Source organism: Carettochelys insculpta, chromosome 17 (assembly GCF_033958435.1).
Source record: "Carettochelys insculpta isolate YL-2023 chromosome 17, ASM3395843v1, whole genome shotgun sequence".
NCBI classification, from domain to species: domain Eukaryota; kingdom Metazoa; phylum Chordata; order Testudines; family Carettochelyidae; genus Carettochelys; species Carettochelys insculpta.
The window spans coordinates 17,804,205-17,821,071 of record NC_134153.1 but is presented as its reverse complement, the minus strand read 5'-3'; the positions used below and the strand labels follow the sequence as shown (position 1 = coordinate 17,821,071).

The following is a 16,867-nucleotide window of genomic DNA, read 5'->3' as shown; positions in this document are numbered from 1 at the left end:
ATTATTACACTGTCCTCCTGCAACATAAAAATTATAAATCTCAGGTGTTGTCAGTGACCTGCCCAATTTCACTATTATCTGTGCTCATGGGAATGAAGTTACCTCCTGGATTAGTGAACACTCAAGACCCTCCATGATGCTGAAACACCATGACAGTGTAGGGGAAGAGCCTTGTGGGGAAGGGAGGAAGACAGTTTGCTTCTGTATGCTGCAGGCACGGGATCCATGCTTGCTCCAAACAGCTCAGCACAGAGGGTCAAATCCAGCACTATTGAAGCCAACAGAAGCTTTGCCACTGACTTCAATAGGTGTAGAATTAGACCCCAGGGAAGAACTGGGGTGGGTTTGTACCCTGCATACACTAAATCAATGGCCAGGAACCATCCTTGTAGGGTGTGTAGAAGCAGTAGCCATTATTAAAGCCTACAGGCTGGAAGAGCACCATGGAAGTAATGTATTACAGCCTCCTTGCAGATTGGAGTATTTTATCTTTTCTGATCCCACTTTGTTCCTTGAACAAGTCCAGAGTGGGATGAGTTTCACCTTTAGGGAATAAGTGGACAAGACTCACCAGTCTGAATATATGAATGTCCTGGGTCCTGGTTACCAAATGAGCATTCTTTGCTGTACAAGTAGCTGTTTCTAGTTTATCCCCTGTCAGCATCCACACCTGAAATTCAAAATATTTTTATATTCCCCAAATTAGCACAATCCCAAATAAGCATTGTGTTTGCAAGGAACTTCTAGGAACTCTGATCCTTTCAGTATGCATGTAAATAGAACACATTTACAACAGAATGTGTGTGGTCTTTAAAAATTCCTATTCTGTCAGAGTCCCATTTTAAACAGGTAGGAAATTCCTTTTTGCATGAAGGAATTAAGAGGTTTGAAAAAGGTTTCTGGACACAGTGGATTGTGAAATTGGCATGTTATTCCACCTGCCATTTCAAGACTTCACTGATAAAACACAAAACATAAATATAGCCCCATCCACAGCAAGTTTTATATAGAAATCTTTTATCTCAGCTGCAGTTAGATTGTGTATCACCCTGCTGAAACACAGATGATAACAGCTGCAGTTAGGTCACCACCCACCCATGTTTAGAAGAAACAAAACACAAGAATCGCCATCTTGGGTCATACTAATATTTCACTACCTCACTATTCTGTCTTCCACCAGTGGCTAGTATCAGCTGCTTCACAGAGAATGAACAAACATGGCAGTTTTTTCCAAGCGATTCAGACCTCTGTTGTCCAGTCCTAACTTCTGGCAGGAAGAGGTTTAGGGACAGGAGGTTGCATCCCTGACTATCTTGGCTAATAGCCATTGACAGACCTATCTGCCATGAACTTATGCAGTTCTTTTTCGAGCCCAATTATATTTCTAGACATCACTCCATCCCCTGGCAATGGGCTTTATATCTGACAATGAGCTGTGTGAAGACGTACTTCCTTATGTTGTTCAAAATCTGTTGCCTATTAAATTTCATTGTGTGAAGTAGTAAATAACACTTCCCCTATCAACTTTCTCCATGCCATGATTTTAAAAGCCTCTGTCATTCCCCCTGAGCTCTCTCTTTTCCAGGCTTAACAGTATGTGTTTTTAATCTATTCTTGTATGGAAGCTGCATTGCTGCCACCAGTAAAACGAAAATGAAGACGGTGTATATGAAAACAATTCAGTCACTCAAATAGGGCACTAGAAAGCTGGGAAACCACCAATGCTCACTGATATTTGCTACAATCAGGCAAGGAATTTCTTCAATTGTGTAAATATTTGGGGCACTGGCTATTTATTAACTGGTGATTTTAATTCCCCAGGCATTCCCCATCTGGAACAGATGAGATAAAAAAGCCCCTTGTTTGTTTCATTCATTAAAAGGAGTTTAATAAGCTAAAGACTGGGAGGGACACCTGTTGTCATTAGCAAGATTGTATAATACAGAAATAAATCAGGTAGCTCCAGAATGAATTAAAAAACTGCTTTCAGTCTGGATTCTCTAGTGACAGGTAGAATCACAAAGAATCCCAGTGACAAAACATTTACTGTAAATTGTACCAACTAACAAGTTTATACATTCTATATCAAGACAGTGAATTTAGGCAAGTTAAAAACAAAACCAAACGTTTTTGGAGAAAACAGTCAAGACTTCCTATGGAAACTGCATTCTTTTTGTTTGATGTACTCACTGACATGTACAAAGGTATGTTATATTAGTGATGGCACCAATGCTAAAGCCACTTATTAAGAACCCCATCTTACCCCACCCCAACAACTTTGGGAGTTCAGGTAAACTGAGTACTAGATCTGAAACAACCTAGTTTTGATACTGCATTACAAAATACAGTTTTGTCTACTTTCTATAAGAAACAGAGCAACCAAAATGCCAACTTTTAATTTAACTCTCTATCCCCACCTCTGAGAGCTAGTTCCAAACCACCTCTGATTTTGTAAACCTAAAACCCAAATAATAAGATTTCAGGGGAAAAGCAGTCAAATCATAATCATCCCTGGCTTTACCCATCTATGTAGTGCTAATTCTGACAGTGCAAAAGTTACAGAGACATATTAAGCCAGAAAGCATTGAAAAAAAAATAAAAAACCCAACTTTGTGCATTATTCTTTTTGGTTTAGATGCCCTCTGGTGGCTATATATCAAGGCGCAAAAATTCATACTTGTGTGCTTTTGCTTCAGTGCTCAGAAACTTGCATATTAAAAGCTGAGTGTCAAAGAAGAAAGAGGAGACCATGTTAGCTCTGCTTTAACTGTCTGCATTTCAAGCAGACAAAACTACTGAGGCTGACTCTAAACTTGCCATACGTAAATGCCATTCTGTCCACCTACTTGGTTTCTTTGTATATTAAAAAAGTTTTAGGCAATGGTGATACATTTTAATGTGATCAGTTAGTACGCAGCACTTACAGTTCTTTATATAGTCAAAGCACTGTATAAAAACATTAGCTTAGCCATTAGGTGATAGCGATATAACTACTGAATCAAAGCATGTGGGTGTCATCATTTGCCTGTCCCTCTGTGCTTTTATTAACAGAGCACAGCAACATTAGCTAACAAGATTGTTTCTTGACTGAGCAATATACATAGAAGATAGTTTTTGTTGCTAGTGTCTTATTCTACAGGCAGTGAAAAAAGAATTTTACACAAAGAAAGAGTAAAATATGTGCCACTTACGCTCACCTATTGCAAGAGCTACTCTCAGTGGAAATTAGAATTTTATTGGTGTTTGTTACCAGACTCATCTATTTCAAATGTTAAACTCCAGAGGGTCTGTCCCAACTGTCTGGCTAATATTATCAATTGCACTGTCAGTCAGACTGAAGTCTGGTATTCCATTTCTAGGTTACCCAAACCTTAATGCCAGCATTTCTCAGTGTCTCCAGCGTGGGTCTGACATCCGCCTGCAGCTGATCTTCTACTCCAGTCAGACACAGCAGCTCCATCTCCATTTCCAGGCTCTCAATCACTGTGGCTACCTTCAGTGAGCGATCATGCACACTTAGCTTCGCCTGAACATAGCGTGCCTGAGAACAGCACAAAACATACATTTAGTCACTAACTCAAACCAAGAATGCTTATGGGTCTGTGGAATATACAAAGACAAAGCACAAGTCTCCCAAGGCTATAGGCTAATTCCACTTCAAGGATGTTCTCTGTAAGGACTCATTAAGGTTATTCCTACAGCGCAAAGACATATGAGGCTAAACAAATCTTTCCTGGGAGATCCCGTCATTCTGAACATTTACTACGCAATCTGCCAGTTAGACACACACTCACCTGATCTAACAAATAACTCTTCAGAGGTGAATCTTGAAATTTGGCCCACCTAGACTTAAAGGTCTGACTATCTTTTTCAATTTATACTGGTCTTATGGATGAAGTTAATAAGGGATCCCAAACATTTCAATCCTCCATAGGATTTGTGAAGACTGCAGTAAACACAAGTCAGTCAATCTACCTGGAGTCCTATACACAAAAAACAGAATCCTCATTTCTCAAATAGCAAGTACACAGGACTCTTATTATCTCTTGTTTGGCAAATGTTAGGATACAAAACTGATGATTCAAAAGGTCAATGAGAGATTTGTCAGCAAACTTGGCTGAGCAGAACTGAATGTTGGCAGAAATAAAATAGCAACAGAAGGTTAGGGTCAGGATTCCCGCGCTGTAACTCCAGTGGGGTAAATCCCTAGTATGGGACTGTGGGGAGATTGCAGAAACAACAGACTAGGGAGTAGGACTGCTTACTCACCACACAGTAGACACTTCCAGCCAGGAGTGCCAACAGTGTGGGTCAAAGGGGTTAGGATTAGAGTCAAAAGGGCCCAGGGCTCCCAGCTGCTGTTAATGAAGCATTGGCAGTATCTGGAGTCACAGGCCCTTTAAATCACTGCTGGAGTCCCATGCAGCATGCTCTGGGTGGATGGGGACACGGTGGGTGGCCACAGTGCAGTTCAGGAGGTGCTGAGGTCTGGCTGTTCCCACTCTCACCCCTTTCAGGAAAATGAAGCTGTCCCGCCCCTACCTGGCCCAGGGGCCTGGCAAATCTATGTGAGCAGCATATTGGGGACTATTGACATAAAGAGTAGGGAGAGAAAAGCAGATACTAAAATGAGAACTCTACAGGCATCACTGAGGTGATTATAACAACAGCAACTTACTTCAAAATCTTGGTACTGCTCTTCAGTCAGAGACTTCTTCGCTACAACAAGAACCCTCAGGCCCTCCCTTGCCATGTTACCACACTGGAAAGAAGAGTCACACGGTAAACACTCAACTGCATAGCAACTTAACTAATTTACAAAGTTTTAGAGATTGTAACAGTAGATACAATGCAAGCAACATAACTGTTCAAGTCAAACAACCCAGTTGAATCCAAAGCCACAAACAAACAAGATAAATTAACCAGGGAAAAGAACACGTCTAATTCTGTTCGTAGGTTCACTGATTGGGAATGATGCTCCTCTCACAGAAATGTTAAATCATCATAAAAAAACTCGAAAGGGTTTGGTTACTCCATTGAGCTCAGTTACTCTGAATATATACCAAAATAAGAAGGGAAGAAAGACCATTGTTTTTAATAAGCATTGTATCTTTTTTCACATATCATTTAAAGTGATAATACAATATTGCTATATAGTCGAATCCAAACACACACACACACACACACACACTCTCTCTCTCTCTCTCTCTCTGCTATTGTGGAAACTGTCACCCTTATCACCAATATACTGGAACTGGTTTTAGCATGAAGATAAAAAGAAACTTAAAATTAAGTTCTTGGTTTTCCAAAAAGTAAGCAGACCTAACAATTTAAAATAAAGCCAAGCAGAGAATCAGGCCCAATACACAAGATAAATCTTGTGAGAAATAGGAGTTACCAGACAAAGAAGCCATGAGTTTGGATGAAGTTCATTTTGGGCACCAGAATTATTCTGGACTAAATGGGCTGAATTCACCGCTTGACCCCCTTTTGAATTGACTCTCATCGGTGCCTATATCTCTGGCTACCACTTAATCAAACCAAAATACCAAACCAAACCAATCTTTTTCTTGCATGCATTTTAACAGCTACCTCAGCCTGCTCCACCAATGGAAGGCAGGGGGCTTAATTTGTTTTACCATGGAACAAGCAGCCTCTGCCTGAAAAACTAAGTATTCTACATCTAAGCAAGCGAGATGACTTTGTACCTCTTCTTCCAGCCAGTCATTGTACTGCACGATGCCAGCCATGACTACATCGGCTCCCTTCATGTAGAAGGTGATTTCTCCTGTTGACTCATCCTGAGAGAGAAGAAAATGGTGAGCAGTTATGGTTCAAATATCTGTAGCAGGCAGGCAAGATAACTCATTCTTGGCTAATCACCGGTGGTACGGGCTCAAACCTAGGAGCAGGCTGTATTCACACTATTCTCTATGGAAATTACTCATCCCCCCTTCCTAACTAACTCTAATGATTATTACATCTAGTGTAATGATTACACTGGTGCACTTCATTTGCATCCTGAAATTCCACTCTGATGTTTACACTTAGCAGGGGAAAACAAATAAATAAATAAAAGGAGTTTAATAAAGTAAACTCAATCTAAGCTTCTCCTGGTATAATAATTATGTTGTGCACTACAACTACAATTAAAACTCAGGCCTGCCACAGATAGGCTAGGCTATCAACTGCCTCACCTGATGTGACTAATTTGTAGATTGCAAGCAAAGCAGACTGACATAACTACAAATTCATAATCCTTTCTGAGCAGGCAAATGTGCAAGAAGGTCCCAATTATTAGTAAGGTGAGGTAAAGGAAACACTGGCAAACTCTGCAAAGGAGGTCAAACAATGAACAAAGGAGACGTGCATTGTAAACCAAGACAGCATCCGTGGATGTAGGAAAAAATGTAAAAGCAAAAAAAAAGATGGTCTGGAGAGAAACACCAGTGAATGATGAAAACCAAAATACTTTCCAAAGAAAATAGGAATGGGGAAAAAGCAATGTTTGCAACATAGTCTCTCCCATTTACATTACATGATGCAAAATTACCCTGTATTTTAACTATTACAGAAACTAGCTGAGCAGTTATAAGGCTAGCACTATATCGAAAAACCAGTAACTCTGCCTCATGGATGCAATAGGAGACCCAGAGAAAATGGGGACATATGTGCGTTTTGTTTTGTTTTTTAATCTCTCCTCCTTCCCTATTTTGCATCTGGAAATTCATCTGGGTAGGACGGATATTTTATTAATGGGGGTTAGTCATTATGGGTCTTGCGGAAGAGGTACTAGACTGAGAAACGGATGAAGGTTGATTCATGGGTGCTTTACACATCAGGAGGGCAGGGGAGCAGCCAGAAAAACAGAAACTAAAACAAGCAAACATGAATTAAAATGGAAGTGGAAGGAGGAAATGGATTCCTTTGCTGAGGACAGTTCATGGGAGTTGTGGATATTCAGTGCCTCTGATTATCGAGACTTTTATTCAGGTTCCTAGCATCAGCATCTTGTGTTAGAACACTGTTGCTTAAATCTTTTTGAGACCTTTAAAGGGAACACATGGTGGTTTTAACAGGTGCATTACAAACTATTTTTGATCTGTTGGGTTGACTGCCTTTGCATCAATATCCAGAGTTCAGCTGTCTCAGAGTTCAAGTTCTTCTGGTCACCAAGAAAACCCAGAACATGCTTAGTTTTAAAAAATTAAGCTTTCTGGCACTGGCAAAAGTTTTATGTATGAAATCATCTGATTAAGAAAAAGTGTTTAATGACATCTCTGTAGGAAACTGAATAAAGACTTCACTTCCTGTGCTATAGAATTGGTTTAAGATAGTTTATAAATGTTGTCCAATATAAATATCGTATCAACTATCTCCCTGCATTAGTCATTTCCTCTTGCAGAGTTCAACAGGAGGTTAGCACGTTCTCATATTATGGTAAGATCACACTATAAATCTACAGAGAGATTTGCCAGTTGTATTGTTTTGGAGCCACATCTTTTTCCAGCGTGGTCTGATTCTGGCCATAGTTCAAAGACTTCTTTCAGTTCCAGATATGACAATAGTGCTATCTTTGTTGCAAAACAAACATCATTCCACATGTGTGGGGAGGGGGGAAAAAGAGAATGGAAAATTTTGTGGTCAATAAACAAACATCTTTTTAATACAACCCTCCTCTTAAGGTGAATATAAGCAAGTAAACAGTGCTGTAAAGAGGGTGGCAGCTTGGTATAACAGGACTTCTAAGAAGTGGAATAATCAACCACCAAACAATGACAGTTGATCAACCATAAAAGCAAATATTGCCTAACTGTCTTAACGGAGGCAATGTCTTCTACTTGTGGAATGTGCACTGCCACGTGAGACTCAGAGAATCTTAGGACTGGAAGAGGCCTCAGGAGTCCATTGAGTCCAGCCCACTTAGCCCTCATCTGCTCAAAAAAATTAAAAATATCCTGGAAATAATACAAAGAGACCCTTTAAAAAGACAGAGCTGGTAGGAGCCCAAGAGGAGGCAGGTTTCTCTGAGAAGTTCAACCACAGAATTATTTGGTTCTGTGTTGGAACCTCTGGATGAAATTCTTTGGCTTATATCATACACGAGGCCAGATTAGATAGTCTCACTAGTTCCTCTTGGTGCTAAAGTCTGTAGGTCTATAAGGACAAACAGGACAGGAGGAAATGAGCTGTACTTACTTGGATATTTATTCCCTAAGGTCTGTCAGAAGTTTACAGTTTCAAGAAAGATTTTAGTATTGTTTTTTTCCAACTATGAATATCTTTTGTATACTTAGCTACTCAACAAGACACTCCCTTCCCTGCACATATAGCTCTTACCAACCATTAAGAGACACTGTTTTCAGAATTAATATTGATGAAGCAACCAATTAAACTACACCCAAAGTATTAGGTGGCTTATTCCATTGTCTCATGCTTTACAGTTTTTATAGAACCACACGAGTGACTTCTTATGGAAAAAACAAACACACACCTTTCTGTCTACCAGCTCTGTCTTTGTGGCCACATCTTTTTCCAGCGTGGTCTGATTCTTGCCATAGTTCAAAGACTTCTTTCAATTCCAATATCTCACAAAATATCCAATTTTCAATTTCTCACAATGCCCACACAGTCCTCCCCACTGGCTGCTTCTGTCTCCACTGGCCTCGTGTATGATATAAGCCAAAGAATTTCATCCAGAGGTTCCAACACAGAACCAAATAATTCTGTGGTTGAACTTCTCAGAGAAGATAAGCAAGTAAACAGTGCTGTAAAGAGGGTGGCAGCTTGGTATAACAGGACTTCTAAGAAGTGGAATAATCAACCACCAAACAATGACAGTTGATCAACCATAAAAGCAAATATTGCCTAACTCTCTTAACGGAGGCAATGTCTTCTCAGAGAAACCTGCCTCCTCTTGGGCTCCTACAGAACAAACACCTTTTTGCTGCACAATTACTAGTTGTCAGGTTAAAAATTATATGTTTGTACCCATGCAGGTACCAAATATTACTTTTTACCTACAAGCCACCTCGTATTGTAGACATAGCTCATGTCCAAAGTGTTGCTATGGTTCAGCTGGCACATCCTGCTAATTCTGGGTATGGAAGCGCAATTAGCAAAACTATCCTATCCTAGGAAACCACCGTGGTTACAACAATTTTGCGGTCCACTGAGATGAAGGAGGGCCACTCATGCAGCCCATTCACTAGCCTAGGTTGCCCAACCCTGCCCTAATTCCTCGGGGATACTCCATGAACCAAGTACTTCAAGGAAACCTCTGTTACAGAAAATATGCTTATAGTAACAGCTACCAGGGCACAGAACAAAGAGGAAATAACATGGTAATTTGTTAATTATTGCTCCATTTCTTGATTTATTTTACACTTTAATACATATTGTGTAAATCAGTGGTGTCCAATATATTTGCCACTCGTGACATGTGGCAAATAGGACACTGTGTTGTGGCAAATACAGTTGTGGCCAGCCCATGGATCTCGAGCCACATGTGGTGCCTGGAGCCTTTAAATGTGGCTCCTCCTGAGAGCTGCACAAAGGGTAGTGCTGTCTTCCTGGTCTGCACACGTGTCCCACCACTTGGTAGGAAGAATGCATGGTGACTGGGCGGTGGCTACAGAAAGTCACCAGCATTTTCAATTAAAACAAAGGTGCGGGGGAGGGGGGCAGCTGGAGGTGCCTGGCTCTGGGGGAGGGCATTTATTTGGATATTTATTTAATAATATAATGTGGCTAATATGGAAAGATGACAACCGCTGGTGTAAGTAATATAATCCTAGTATGATTATTCAACAGTCAACTTCTCAATGGGCTTGTCTACACTACCTCCCTACTTCAAAGGGAGGATGGTAAGTAGGGTGTTGGGAGTTTATTAATGAAGTGCTGCAGTGCATATGCAGCACTTCATTAAGCAAATTCCCTCCCGCGGCAACTCCTAAGTGTTAAACTTCGAAGTGACGGCACGCATGTAGCCACGGCTCACCTGCCAGTATTTCGAAGTGCTCGGGGTACTTCGAAGTCCCTTCACTCCTCAAAATTTTGATGTGTAAATCCTCAAAATTTTGAGGAGTAAAGGGACTTCCAAGTTGCCCAGGCACTTTGAAGTACCAGCGGGTGAGCCGCGGCTGCACGCGAGCTGACACTTCGAAGTTTAACACTTCAGAGTTGCCACGGGGGGGTGGGAACTTGCTTAATGAAGTGCTGTATATGCACTGCAGAACTTCATTAATAAACTCCCAACACCCTACTTACCATCCTCCCTTTGAAGTAGTGAGGTAATGTAGACAAGCCCAATGAGAAGCAAATCAGAAAGTACCTTCTTAAAGCATATATCTGACTTTCAGTAGCATGTCCATTGTGCTGTAGGTGATCTGTTAAAGGTTGTAGAACTCCACATTTAGTTGTAGCTGGAGGGATGATTCTGCATCTACTTATTGTGATTTCTGAACTAAGAATTGTGCTTTTTTTTTCCCTCCCCTTCCCCTTTTTGCTGTTACTTTCAACCATGGCTATTATTTTCCTACTATGAGCTAAGTCCTGTCATAGGTCCTTTGGAATATGTGTTGAAAGAAGAAGGTGGCTGAATAAAATTATCTTTACTTACCAGTTCCAGGAAGATGGAAGGACAAGTATTGCAATGAATAAAAATATTTTACTTTCTGCTGAGATAATGTAACATTCTCCCATAAGGACAACGTTGTTGAGATCTAACATATTATACTTGTTTATTCAGTTACTCTTTACAATAGTTACAGGAAGATGAAAAGAAACACATAGAGCAACTTACTCTAACAATGATTCCCATACGTTTACTTTCGTAAGTGAATGGAAAGATCTGGAGGATGGTGAAGTTCAGTATTTGACCACCAGGTGTCCTCAGCTGCATGGAGGATTGATCTCTGCCAACCAGCGTTAAGCCTACACTTTCAGTCCACTGTACCAGGGCCACCTAAATACAAGAAAGGTCACAGGTCAGATAGACCGCTGAGCTTTGTGGTTCAGAGGTCATGTAAATGAACGCCAGAGGAGAAGGGACAGTGGGTTAACTGAAGAAAAAAAGTCACCCAGGTCATTAACGTCACTGTAAAATGGATCAGTTTTTCTACCTTGGCCATGTAATGTGAACAAATGGCCCTTTAGTGTTATTTCCTGCAGCCATTCCTGCCCATTGACAATATTAATGACTCTGGCCTGAAAGAACTTACCGATGTCCAATAACACATGACATCCATTACACTGTTTTCTGAGGCAGCCAGATGATGTTAAAAAAAAAAGTTGACAGTGGAAACAGTATATAAATCTATGTTTGAATGGGGGCAGAGGATATTAAAGCAGTGAAGACACATGCCATGAACCCAAAGAGGTCCTGGACAACTGGAGTTAGTGGGCCCATATGGAATGACAAGGAAAACTGGAAATGAAAAGAAAGTCAATGAAACAAATCCAGTCAGAGAGTTTATGTAGTATTATTGCGAACTGGGCATTCTGCTACACCATGACAAAGGGAATGAATAACTGCTATTGCAAACAAAGCTGAGTAAAACAGAGTTCCCAAGACTGGAGAACAAAAGACAGCTTCAGCAGCAGGACATTCTCTTGAGACAACTGCGCCAAATCAGCAGAGCTAGTAATAGGTTATTTAAATCAGATCAGGATGAGTTTGAGATGGAAACACAGCACATACAAAAAACTGTAGACCCTATCCATCACTGGTGAAAACACCTCCACCTTCTCCTAAAACAAAAACAAAACTTTAGGCTAAATCGGTATTCAAATATAAAACCTACACAATTTAACTGCTTGTGTAACCCCATTTATTACAAGGTAGTAAATTACATGAGCAGGGAATCTGACTAATTTATTTCGGTGCTTGCAATCCAGGAATTTATATTTAGACTTTTTCTGCAAGGAAAAGTTTAGACTTCACAGTGAATATAACTTTGAGAAGACAGCCTGCTGTATCCAGTCACTCCATGCTAATTCCTAAATTAAAAATGAAATAAAAAAAATACCCCTAAGTGTCAGTGGATTTCTCACCTATTTTTACAGGCATCCATTAAGTGTGGCATGCCTAAAGAGATGCATGTAAAAAGCCTTTACGTGTTTTGTCTTAAGTCCATTCAATTTCTCAACAAGATAATGGCTTTTTGACCACTCTTACAGAGACTTATTTATTAATAATTTTTCCCTTTATTAGAGAATTCACTTCTGTAATCATAATTATTCCTGACATTTGATCACAAGTCTACTTAGTGAATGCAAGCTCCAGGACAAAGTATTCAGTTTACAGCTAAAGGTATGATGTCTTCTAAGAAAGTTCGTTAAGAAATACTAATAACCCTAGAAATACTTAAGCCATGAGGCTATCCTATCAATCTGAAGTAAGGTTTTTAACCCTCAGTGAAAGCTGTGACCACACATTTGGAGGAAGACACCCCACGCATTTAAATCTAATGTTCCTCCAGCTATAACACATTGCCTCATCCAAAGACTTCGATAGGCCATTATGATCTCAATCTAATAGGGTATTTGTAATCCAGAGCTATTGGTGTGACTTTCTACAGCTAAAAGCTTACTGAGCATTTTTAGAATCTAGACAACCTGGCTCTAGGTCTCTCAGAACACTCTGTGTTGCTAAAAGCCTTTTTTAGAATACAGATTCTAAAACGATTAAAAATGTACTGAAGAAAAACTTATTGCAAAGGGGATATCTAAAACTTCATTATCCTAAAACCCAGGCCTGTGGACTTGCGAGGGAACAATATGCTTAAAAGGCTGCTTCTGGTGTTCAACATGTCATATACTGCTGTTCACAGAATTCAAATGAAAGGAACTGCTCCACCTTAGAACTTCAATAATTGAAGCTTTGGGGGGCTAACTCATAGCTTATTCTTAAAGAGCATCTGCGTGAAGACACCTTCCAGATTTACTTTTTGTTCTACTTCATTTCTTAACTCTGTGTCACCATCATTTTATATTTTTCAGACAAAAAGCACGGTTCATCTAAATACAAAGAATACTCAAGATTTAAACCACTATCACTGCAGCTGAAATGAGAGCTTATTAAAAGTGTTACCCTTAATTCCTGCTGAGCAGTACGCTGGCACAGGAATTTCAGTAGACAGTGTTCATGGCCTAAGGATCTGCAACACAGCATGAGGACGTAGACCATATATCATTAGTTAGATGTTTTTTCTTTTTACTCTGAACAGAATTCTTTCAGTGTATTTGGAGCCTCAGTGTGGTATTTGAAGAGGTAAATTATACATTTCTCACAGAACTGGAAGGGACCTTGAGAGTTCATGAAGTCCAGTTCCATGAACTCACAGTAGGACCTATCACCATCCCTGATGCTTTTTTTTAAATCTAACCTGCCCCAGAACCTTGAAAGGCCCCTTCACGGATTGAACTCACAATCCTGGGTTTTCAAGGTCAGTGTTCTAACCACAAATTATTTTACTGTTAAAAAAATTATCAGCCTTTTAATTAGTCTTTGAAAATGTTAAACCTAGTATGAATGCCCATTTCTTCAGGTCAAATCTTTCCAGAAGCCATTACCAAAACTCCTTTGAAATCCAATTCTGGAAGAAATACAAAGAGATCTGATCTCTCCTACTTTCATACCTGTAAGCTTCCAATCCAAACCTTTCTAATAGTTAAAGCATCCCTTGAGAAAAGAGCTTCTCTTAGAATTCTCCATTCATAAACTAAATGGGGCTAGGATAAAACAGAGCACCCCCATCAGAACTGCTAGGAATTAATTTCTTGCCCTGAAACACAAACCAAGACCAATTAATGGCAGAACTGACCCTTGGAATGTGACAGTGTCAGTTCCCCTGTTCCTTCAAATAGTTATTAAAAATACTGCTCAGAAAAAAAAGCAAGAAAATTCATATGAAAAACAAGATATCAGCATCACTCTCATGCTAGCTTCTGATAAGTTGGTCCTTCTGATATAAAGAGTTTATCATTGGCAACTACCAAATTATAATGTCCTCAGAATTTCTAGATTAATCAGCATTCTGATACCCAGCTAGCTGGAGACTTAAAAGCATTTTTCCTTATGGGAGAGAAGGCTGATAGTATACCCATTTAATGAGGTTGGAGGGAGGGTGGCTGTGTTTCCCTCTTGTTTTAGGGTACTTGCATACACAGGAAGCCAGTTTTTATTGCATATAATAGAAGTCAAGAAGGCAGAGAAGACATGCTTTAGTTTGTTTTCCTGCTAGTTTCTTAGAGAATTCTCTGCCCCTCCTGATCCCTGGGCTTTTTAATTAATAAAATTAATCCAGCTAGGATTGCTCCCACTAAGATATATGGTTCTCTTTTTCAGGGAAGAATACTGGGAAGGGGACTAAGAAATGGTTTCCCTGAAAACGTCTGTATAACAAGGATGACTATATTTTATGGGGCAATTTTTAAAAAACAGGCACCCAACTGCCACTGAATGGAAACTGAGGCCCTCAAAAGGTATTTAGGTATCTCTTGGTGAAGTCAATAGGAGTTTGGTGCCTAAATAGTTTTGAAAATCTGGGCCTGGATTTCATGCTTCTCAGTTCCCCATATATTCTTGAAAAAATCCTTAACACACTAAGGCTACGTCTACACGTGCATGCTACATCGAAATAGCTTATTTCGATGTAACGACATCGAAATAGTCTATTTAGATGAATAATGTCTACACGTCCTCCAGGGCTGGCAACGTCGATGTTCAACTTCGACGTTGGGCAGCACCACATCGAAATAGGCGCTGCGAGGCAACGTCTACATGCCAAAGTAGCACACATCGAAATAAGGGTGCCAGGCACAGCTGCAGACAGGGTCACAGGGCGGACTCAACAGCAAGTCACTCCCCTAAAGGGCCCCTCCCAGACACAGTTGCACTAAACAACACAAGATCCACAGAGCCGACAACTGGTTGCAGACCCTGTTCATGCAGCATGGATCCCCAGCTGCAGCAGCAGCAGCAGCCAGAAGCCCTGGGCTAAGGGCTGCTGCGCACGGTGACCATAGAGCCCCGCAGGGGCTGGAGAGAGAGCGTCTCTCAACCCCTCAGCTGATGGCCACCATGGCGGACCCCGCTATTTCGATGCTGCGGGACGCGGATCGTCTACACATGCCCTACTTCGACGTTCAACTTCGAAGTAGGGCGCTATTCCCATCCCCTCATGGGGTTAGCGACTTCGACGTCTCGCCACCTAATGTCGATTTCAACTTCGAAATAGCGCCTAACACGTGTAGCCGTGACGGGCACTATTTCAAAGTTGGCGCCGCTACTTCGAAGTAGTGTGCACGTGTAGACACGGCCTAAGGGTGTGTCTATACAGCAAAGCTATTTTGGAATAGTGGTTGCTATTCTCAAATAACTTTGTGTCTACACATCAAAAATGCTATTTTGAAATAAATTTGAAATAGACTGATTATTCTGAGTTCCGTAAACCTCATTCTACAAGGAACAGTGCCTATTCTGAAATGGATATTTCGAAACAGGGGCTGTATAGACAGGGAATAGAGTCTATTTCAAAACAGGCCAATTGGCCAGTCAGTGCGGATGCTCTATTTTGAAATAGCTCAGTGCTAGTCTATTCCAGAATAGTTTATTTGAAAATAGTGCTGTTGTGTAGACATAGCCTAAGGAGGCCTGTTAGAGGTTCCTCTGTTTGCCTCATTCTTAACAGTCCTCAGGATCAGAACCCGAGCTCAGAATTCTATTGATCTGCTTCATAAAGAAATAAAAGTATCTATCTTCAACTACTATTATTCATTAAAAGCGTGTACCTCTGTTCCCTGACCTTACCTCGCTCTATTCCATCTCCACAAGACAATGTTACAGTCATCACTCTCTGAAATCTTGTAGACTGACTAATTTTTTCATTACACTAATCTGTCCATGTTGGAAACCTGCAGTTGCATGAAACCTCCTTAATCTGTCACAGCCTAGTAAGGATATGTCTACACAGCCAAGTTATTCTGAAATAGCAGCTGCTATTTTGAAATAACTATGCAAGGATCTGTACAACGTAACTGCTATTTTGAAATAAGTGCATTTTGTTGCCAAACATTTCCTGATCACTAGAATTCCCCATACATTGCCAATTATTCCTTTAGGGACAGGGCAGAACCTTTTTCCAATAGTGATTTTCAAGCTCAGGAAAATAAACTGTTTCCTCTTTTCTGTCTGCTTAAAAGCCAAGCTGTATCTATTTAACAAATACATATCTCCAGCAGAAATAAGGCATAATTTAATCCAGTTTAGACAGATTCGGACTAGGAAAATGCAGCTAAAAACTAACTACCTGAAACTTAGCAAACAGTCAATCACTAGAACAGGGATCAGCAACACCCAGCATGAATGCTGAGAGCGGCATGCGAGTTTTCATCGGCATGCGAGGTGGGAGCTCAGCCTCGCTCCTCCTCATCCATGCAGCCAGGAGCTTGCTCAAAGCCAGGTCACCTGTGGACTAACAAAAGACCAGCTAATACTACCAACCACCACCCAAATGTTAAAGTCCTGCACCTTTATTTATTAATGAAATTGTTGGAAGTAGGACTATTAGTGACTTTAAAAAGTATAACCAGCACTTGTTCTGTACACAGAGGTCAAAAGGTAAAGTTGAGCACTCCATCTTGGAAAGGTTGCTGACCCCTGCACTAGAACAACACACCTAAGGACATGGTGAATTATCCATCACTTTAAATATTTAAATTAAAACTGACATCTTTCTAAAAGATATGTTCCAGCTCAAAAACAGAAATCCTGGGCTTAATGCAGAACTTACTGGGCAGGAATCTATGGTCTTTTTTATAAAGGAGGCTACACTGATGATCATGGAGGTCTCCTGATCTTAAA

The 16,867-nt window shown here is 40.5% G+C and overlaps 1 protein-coding gene across 1 annotated transcript in view; it reads right to left on the bottom strand.

Moving 5' to 3' along the window:
- The window catches only part of ATP9A (ATPase phospholipid transporting 9A (putative)), a 116,630-nt gene that overhangs the window by 22,551 nt on the left and 77,212 nt on the right, over window positions 1-16,867 (bottom strand). The window contains exons 15-19 of the mRNA XM_075011621.1: window positions 10,805-10,966; window positions 5,709-5,801; window positions 4,679-4,762; window positions 3,371-3,541; window positions 572-670 (exon numbers count right to left, since the gene is read on the bottom strand). Of these exons, the coding sequence (XP_074867722.1) occupies window positions 572-670; window positions 3,371-3,541; window positions 4,679-4,762; window positions 5,709-5,801; window positions 10,805-10,966 (609 nt within the window). The remainder of the gene's footprint in view (window positions 1-571; window positions 671-3,370; window positions 3,542-4,678; window positions 4,763-5,708; window positions 5,802-10,804; window positions 10,967-16,867) is intronic.